The 8,668-nt window shown below is 34.8% G+C and overlaps 1 protein-coding gene across 1 annotated transcript in view; it reads left to right on the forward strand.

Annotated features, from left to right (window-relative positions):
• Nucleotides 1-7,741: 7,741 nt before the first annotated feature.
• Nucleotides 7,742-8,668, forward strand: part of LOC119839022 (serine/arginine repetitive matrix protein 1) — an 18,551-nt gene continuing 17,624 nt past the window's right edge. The window contains exon 1 of the mRNA XM_038365191.1: nt 7,742-7,802. Within this exon, the coding sequence (XP_038221119.1) occupies nt 7,742-7,802 (61 nt within the window). The remainder of the gene's footprint in view (nt 7,803-8,668) is intronic.

An 8,668-nucleotide genomic window follows, 5' to 3' on the forward strand; every position in this document is an offset into this window, starting at 1 on the left:
GCGTTGCTACGGTTAGGCAAGAAACGCAGGTTCGAATCCTGCCTCGTGATCAAATATTTTCTATTCTTTCAAAATTTCTCATTTATAAAGCATTTCAATGCTATGAAAAACTAAAAATTAAACATAGGTTACTTTTTATACCACGTATTGTACCACGCGAGTGACGCCGCGGGTTGCAGCTGGTAAGTGTATAAATTTTATATCAAGAATTCGTAATTTTGTAATGAATTGTATTTGATCACGAATCGAAACGTTTCGGTTTTTATTATAACAACCTTTTTTGTTTCGCAGACAATTAAATTTACATAGACTATATTGTTTTTGTGTTGCCTGTTACATTGCCACATTTCCTTCTCAACCGATTCAGAAAAAGGTTATTAATTCGATTCGATAGGATGAGTGGGACTTTGCAACCGACTTCCAAAAAAGGAGGATGTCGTCAATTTGACTGTATTTTTTGGGTTTATCTACACTAATATTATAAAGAGGAAAACGTTGTTTGTTTGTTTCTTTGGTTGTAATGAATAGGCTCAAAAACTACTTGACCGATTTTAAAAATTCTTTCACCATTCGAAAGCTACATTATCCACGAGTAAAATAGACTATATTTTATTTTGGAAAAAAATGGGGTTCCGTAACATATCTTTATTGAAACATCCAAACCAGTATACCTATAAAGCTGAAGGGTTAGTTCGTTTGATATTATTTAGACTCAAATATATAACTCTAATCGCAATAATTCAGATATTCAACTGTACAGCTATATATTATAAAGCTGAAGAGTTTGTTCGTCTGTTTGTTTGAACGTGTTAATCTCAGGAACTACTGGTCCGTTTTGAATTCTTTCAGTTTTAGATGCCATACAATAAAAGTATTGAGGGAGAATTTAGGCTTCATATGTACCACGGGCGAAGCCGGGGCGGACAGCTAGTTATCTTATAAATTTTTACTGGATGAACCGATTTTTATTATTCTTTTTATATTTGAAATGTTGGCATATTTTCCTTTTTATATTTATTTGGTCTTACGAAATTACAGGCGGTTTTGTGTTTTTTTTTTAATAATATTATTTATATCACGTTAGGCGCACGATAGCGTATGACACAGAGATAACAAAGAAAGTATTAAATTATATATTCGCATTATCTTCCAGATAAAACACGTCTGGTATGGGTGGTTTGATATCAAAACACGTGCATAAAAAACATCTAACAAATTTAGGTTGACCCGTCATCTCTATTGTAACGCATATTTACGAGGTACCAAGTTAAATTGGGTGAGTTTTTTAGAGTAATCCAATATAATTAAATAGAACTAGCAGTTATATCGCAGCCCGTATTAGCGAGGGACCAACTAATTCTGGTTCGTTTTTTTTTAAAGATAGTTGTCGTATATAAATCCAATTTAGATAGACCTGTCATTTGTACTGCACCGTGTATTTGATAGGTATCAAGTAACAATGGTTTTAAGCTAAGCTTGGTGACGACATACGATTGGTATCTTATAATTCGATCATGATCCGATGAATAATTTTTATGTATTAAAATCGTCATCAACATAAGTGTTTAGAAATTTTAACCGACTGCAAAAAGGGTCTCATGTCTTTTATTTATTTATTTATTTATTTAACACTTTATTGTGCTGGTATACAAATAAACCTTAAAAATAAAAGACTTACAACTAGACCAGCACAGAAGGCGACCATATCACTAAAGAGTGATCTCTTCCAGGAAACCCACTGTGTGAAGAAATTGTAAAAAGCAGGAGGTAGGTATTAAGTACATCTAATATACAAAATTCTTCTGTCACAGTTTTCGTTGCCATACTCCTCCAAAACGGCTTGACCGATTTTGATGAAATTTTTTGTGCTTATCCGGTATCAATGAGAATCGGCCAACATCTGTTTTTCATACCCATAAATGATAAGAGTAAGGCAGAACACCGTTTGCCGGGTCAGCTAGTAAATACATTAACTTTGAATAATAACGTCTTTTTATGGGGTGAACCGATTTTCATGATTATTTTTTATTTGTAAGCTGGTGCCTTCCGTGTGGTCCCGTTTAAAGTTGGTCTGGTTTTCACAATTAGAAGACAGTTGAGTTTTTAGTTAAAAATTTATTATACGTGTTGGTTGTTGAAAAACTTAGCGTTTGCTGTAGACGAATATTTTATGCGAATATTATAAATTAGGTGAAGCCATTATCAAAGAGAAGAAGAATATTATAAAGCTGAAAAGTTTGTTTGTTTGTTTGAACGCACTAATCTCAGGAACTATTGGTCCAATTTGAAAAATACTTTCAATGTTAGCCCGTTTATTGAGGAAGGCTATCTATATATGTACCACGGGCGAAATGGGGCGGACCGCTAGTTATCAATAACAATGGAACAAAAGTGTTCTACAAATAAATTACTATCTAATATATAAAATTCTCGTGTCACAGTTTTCGTTGCCATACTCCTCCGAAACGGCTTGACCGATTCTTATGAAATTTTGTGTGCATATCGGGTATGTTTGAGAATCGGCTAACATCTATTTTTCATATCTCTAAACGATCAGAGTAAGGCAGAACAGCGTTTGCCGGGTGCAGCTAGTACTATATATACTATTATTATATTAGTTCTTGCATTAAATGACATGCAAATCAATGTACGTTCAATATTCAACTTAAATATCTTTGCGTAAGGTCGAATTTTCTTTGTACGCTTATACTGATCACTGATTGGCTATCACGTGACATAGACAAGTAATGTTCTAGAGTCTACTGTCTAAACAATTTTGTTTATTTACTAGTGCTGGCCGGTTTTCGCGGCTTTTTTCGTGAAATTTAAGAAAAAAGATTTCTAAAAGCTATTGTTATGGTCACTAGGATGTTATTAGGTAACCCATCATCAGCATCAGCCCATATATGTTCCCACTGCTGGGACACAGGCCTCCTATGAGGGTTCAGGCCATAATCCACCACGCTGGCCAAGTGCGGGTTGGCAGATGTCACATGTCGTCGAACTTTTGATTCTTGGACATGCCGGTTTCCTCACGATGTTTCCTTCACCGTTTTTAGCATTGGTGACGTTATTCACATGTGCAGATAAATTGAAAAATTAATTTATTTCCTGCACGCTCGCCCGGTCTCCAACCCTGACTTATCGATTTTGAAATCCGAGGTTCTCATTTATTAAGATGATTAAGGCGTTCAAACAAATAAACAAAATCTTCAGTTCACTCTTTTCTTCTTTATAATATTAGTATATAGATTAGGATATTTTAAGGATCCCTAAAAATTATATACAACTTACATCAAGCGTCGGGCATGTTACGAAACTGTTTTAGTAATATTATATGCTTTGCGGTCGCATAAATATTTAATATCATCATTTGTTTTAATTACCTGTGGCGTAGATAGCTATTTTTCCGCCCACGGTTTTGCTCGCGCCTAATTATATCTCGAATTTATTCAAATTAGAAATTGAAGACTTTTAAACGGATTTTAAGCCCGATTTATCCATTATGAGTCACCCCGTGACCACGCTCGCTGTAAAGTGTTCGAAACGTCGGTTAATAATATAATGACTAAACCGCGTTTAAAATCCGTTAAAAAGTGTTTAATTTCTAAATTAATTCAAATTTCCATCCCTTTGTATTGATAATAAAACGCCCCATGAATGAAAATTTCTAAACATCATTCAACTAGCCGTTCGCCCCGTCTTCACCCGTGGTACATATATAGCCTGCAGCCTCAATATCTAACACTGAAAGAATTTTTCAAATCGGACCAGTGGTTCCTGAGATTAGTGCGTTCAAACAAACAAACAAACTCTTCAGCTTTATATTATTAGTGTAGATATGAATTTGGATTTGAAGAACGAAGGGAGGGACGAAGTTTTTTCTCAACATAATAGTGTGACTTCAGACATTATTAACCAACGCTTCCGATGAAGGAGGCTCTCAATTCGACTGTTGGTATTTCTCTTTGTTAACTTACTTGGTAACTCCGTGGTTTTGCTACCAAATGACTTGATTCCTTTTGTGTTTGATAGGAAATTCTTGTTATTGGGTTCCGCTTTAGAATCTGGAGTACCCCCTTCCCCCTACCCCTCCCCAGGCTGGCGACCTTTTTTATTAAAAAACAATTCGGAGGCGTCTTAACTTTCATAGCGATTAATCACTAGCTTAGTTGTATAAATAAAAAGTCGTTTGCCACGTCTGTCCCTCTGTATGTTTAGATTATGAAAACTACACTGCACGGATTTTTAAAACTTTTGTGTATTTATATTATGAGTATGTTCGTAACCGTTCGCCGTTCGTTCGCCTCCTTGGTACAGTGGTAAACGCGTGAGCGTAGAACCGAGGGGTCCTGGGTTCGATTCCCGGGGGGGACAATAAAAAAAAAAGTCTCGGTCTGGCAGGACACAGAAGGCTGATCACCTACTTGTCCATAAAGAAAATCGATCAGTGAAACAGATGTATATCATCTGCCCCATACCCCAGTAGGGGACACGGGACTTCACTTTATGTTCGTAATGTTTTTACGCAGAAACTACTGATTTCTAAAACTATTTCACCATTTGAAAGCTGCAGCTTAACTCACATAGATTATATATGTACCACGTATGTATTTATCATGTATAAAAACAAAACATAATCCCAACTTATCTCAGCATTTATATCATGTTTACAAATTTGCATTTTTGTTAAATGCTAAACCCCACTACGACCTGAGATAGTATTATATTTTGAACCAACATCGAAAAATGGATTATTAATATGAGAGTGTTTATTGTGACCGATTTTTTACTTCAAATCTTGTCTAATCTTCTTAAGAGTGCGTAATTATAATAAACTAGCAACCCTGGCGAACTCCGTTTCGCCACCAGATGGCTGTATGCGAAAAATGATTTTCCCGCTTTTCTGTTGAAATTTTTCCTGAATTTTCTTTGCTGTAAACCTCACGGAGCCCGAGACCTTTCCAACGAATGCAAAACCGTGGAAATCGGTTCGTGCGTTCTGGAGTTATAGCGTCAGGAAGGAAAACCCGACTTATTTTTATATTGTTGACTAGCTTTTCGTCCGCGGATTTGCCCGCAAAGAATTCGCTTATATCGCGCGACATGCTAAGGAGTATTTTCTTCGCATTAAAAAGTATGGTTTGTTCTTTCCCACGCTTAGCTCCATCTTCATACCAAGCTTCATCAAAAACAGTTTGACAATAACGAACTTTCATACAAACTTTCAACCCCTTTCTACCCTTTTTTTCACGATAAAAAGTATCCTATGTCCTTTCCCAAGTTCAGTTCTATCTTTATAAAAAATTTTATCAAAATCGGTTCAGTGGTTTAGGCATGAAAGCGTAACAGACAGACAGAGTTACTTTTGCATTTATAATATTAGTAGGGATTTGCACCAAAATCCAACAACCTCGCAGAATCGGTACATTTTTAACACTTAACCTCCTCTCAACTGCCTCAATTCACGAAATTTCATATATTTGTATTCTTTTATCCATAGATTACCTTCTACTCAGATGTTCCTTTGTATTTCATCGTTCACTGTACATCTTTTATGATCTACTAGATGCTTGTCCCAGTTTCGCCCAGATTGATCCGGAATTAAAACTAAATAAAATATAGAATAACACTCACAAACAACGACACAAACTCACACATTCAACTGTATATTATAAACGTATAATTTTTATCCGTCCCGCCACGGCCGTGCGCCGGTTAATATTTCGTTATGAAAACAATTTTACATGTCTATATAACGTAGGTAGACATCGCCTTAATTCAATTATCTAACACAGACATATCCGAAACGCCTCACTAGCATCTGCAACTCTCATATAAAATCTACATAAATCGATTAACAATAATAACCATTCCTATAACTCAAAATTATATAAAAACTTTTACGACACACGCCTTTCTAAACACATAATTAATCTGTGGGCTTAACATTCCAGCTGTCAAAAAGGGCGGGAAGATTTAGATTACTACGTAGCTAGTACGAGTTTATTGTGATCACGTTTCGCTGGCATGCACGAGTCGTGATAGTTAGTAATATATAATTATTTTTATTAATAGAATAAAAGGTGCTTGTGTGAGAGAAATTATTGGAACAATAATAGACATAGGTCGCATAGGTTATGTAAATTAAATATCACCTCATGTTGATTGTTGAATGTAAAGATAGTTAAATATTATGTTTTTAGGTATTTGTTTTATTATTTTGTTGATATGGATATTATTTTCGGAAGAACAACAAAACATTATGCAATTACTAGCTGTACCCGCGACTTCGTTCGCGTTTGATAATAATGAGTTAGGACTGACTGACAGACAATGACTGACGTCTGACTATATTTCACCATTTTCACCCTAAAAGGGCAAATGGCTTGTATCGATTTCCGGGATAAACACTGTAAACAAGATCCTTCCTCGGAAAAGGTGCTATAACCATACCAAGTTTCATCAAAACCCGTTCAGCAGTTTTTGCGTGATTCTCATTCGAGATACAGACAGACAAAAATTTTTTAAATTGCATTTTATATTTTAGTATTGTCTATTGACAATAAAAGAAAATTTCTAAATATCTTCAACTAGCAGTTCACCCCGTCTTCACCTGTGGTTCGCCTTCTTCAATAAATGGGCTATCTAACACTGAAAGAATTTTTCAAATCGGACCAGTGGTTAAAAAATTTATTTGATTAGTCAGAAAAATTCATGAACCCATACTTTTTGACATCTGTCTATTTTCTATACTATAATATAAATGGTCAGGGTCAAATTCAGTACATCTATACTAATATTATAAAGCTAAAGAGTTTGTTTGAACGCTCTAATCTCAGGAACTACTGGTCTGATTTGAAAAATTATTTCAGTGTTAGATAGCCCATATATTGAAGAAGGCTATAGGCTATATATGTACCACGGGCGAAGCCGGGTCGAACCGCTAGTGATAAATATATACGTGTCTAAATCATAACCAAATATCTAAGTCAATCTTAAATGCTAGAGATATGCATAAGACATCATACGATTGCTATAAATATTTTGTGCGTTCTCCCTTTATTTAATTTCGTGACTGTTACAATGTAGGGACGGCTTAACTGCGTTAACTATTGACCCTATCATAGTTACGTGTAGACTTGGGTGTGTGTAATAGAGCATTTACAATGTACGTATACAAAAAAGCAGCAGTTTAATACCCATAGATTGTACACTTTTATACTGGTATAGAAGATAGTTCGAAAATGAAGCCAAGTCGTAGAAATAAAGAAAACACAGAAATTATATGAACACACGAAACCTAACGGTCCGAACTCCGAAAAAGTTTCAAACGTCAAACTTTTAAAAATATAAAACTTGAAACTAGATATTATTGCCATCTAGTGATCTATTTGGGACCGATCCTAAAGTAGTTGATGAGTACCGTGCCATAGATGGCATAATAACTTACGTATTCATCAAATGTATGGAAGTGACATACCCCTGTTAATACCGGTTCTTTGAACGCGATCAAAGGCCACGAATAGAAAGAAAGAAAGATAAGAATATTATACGGCTCCACAAAATTAAACAAACAACAAAACAATACAATTATGACAGCACAGTACAACAATGAAAAAAAAAATACAATGTGTACACAGAACACATTGATATAAAGAAAAACAATACAGGAGACATATAGTGAAGCCAAATGAGGTAGACACTTGGTCTACGCAGCAACGCAGTTGCCTCGCTGATTATGAGTGGCCCCTCTCTAGCGAACACGGACTTTTATTACGGCGAAGCAAAGGAGCAAGTGGGTACACAGATCCATATGTTTAAAAGTAAATAAAAAGCGAATAATCTCATCCGTGATTTCCTCAACACTGATACGGGCAATAATCAAAACGATATTAAAAATAAATTTTGAAAGAACAGAATAAAACTTGATCACGAGGCATGATTTGAACCCGCGTTTTTTGCCTAACCGTAGCAACGCCTAGCCTCTCGGCTACCCGTGATCCCGCCACAGTAATCGCATTTCTTCTACTCTTTCGGTTATATGTGCCTCAGGGGCAACCCACGTCGAATCCTGCCTCGTGATCAAATTTTTTCTATTCTTTCAAAATTTCTAATTTATAAAGCATTTCAATGCTATAAAACTAAAAATTAAAATTATTTTAGAGACTAAGACACAATTCATAGGTAATTAACGTATACTTCTACGCTCCTATCCTGCCTCGTGATCAAATTTTTTCTATTCTTTCAAAATTTCTAACTCTAAAATAATTTCTAAACTGGAAGAAAATATTATATCGCACAATTATTTCTATGTCTGAGTGGATATCATGGAATATATATATGAAATTGATATTATTAAATAATACTACACGTTATAACTTTTACTTGATATGTCAATAAACCTATATTTTTATCAAAAGGTGAGCCTAACCTTTTTATCGACGTCGTTATATTTTATTAATTAAATGAAGTACATGACTATTAATATGATAGTTATGCAAAGTGCATTGACTTTAGCTTATATAGTATTTGGAGAAAAAAAATGTTTGATATTTAGTTTTATTACACAAAGGGTAGTAAATTTTTTTCGAACGAAATTTCTCTTTCTCACATCGATGCATTTATTTTTACTCACTGTGGATAGCTTATTTTAATAATTATATTA

This window comes from Zerene cesonia, unplaced genomic scaffold (genome assembly GCF_012273895.1).
Source record: "Zerene cesonia ecotype Mississippi unplaced genomic scaffold, Zerene_cesonia_1.1 Zces_u007, whole genome shotgun sequence".
Lineage (NCBI taxonomy): Eukaryota > Metazoa > Arthropoda > Insecta > Lepidoptera > Pieridae > Zerene > Zerene cesonia.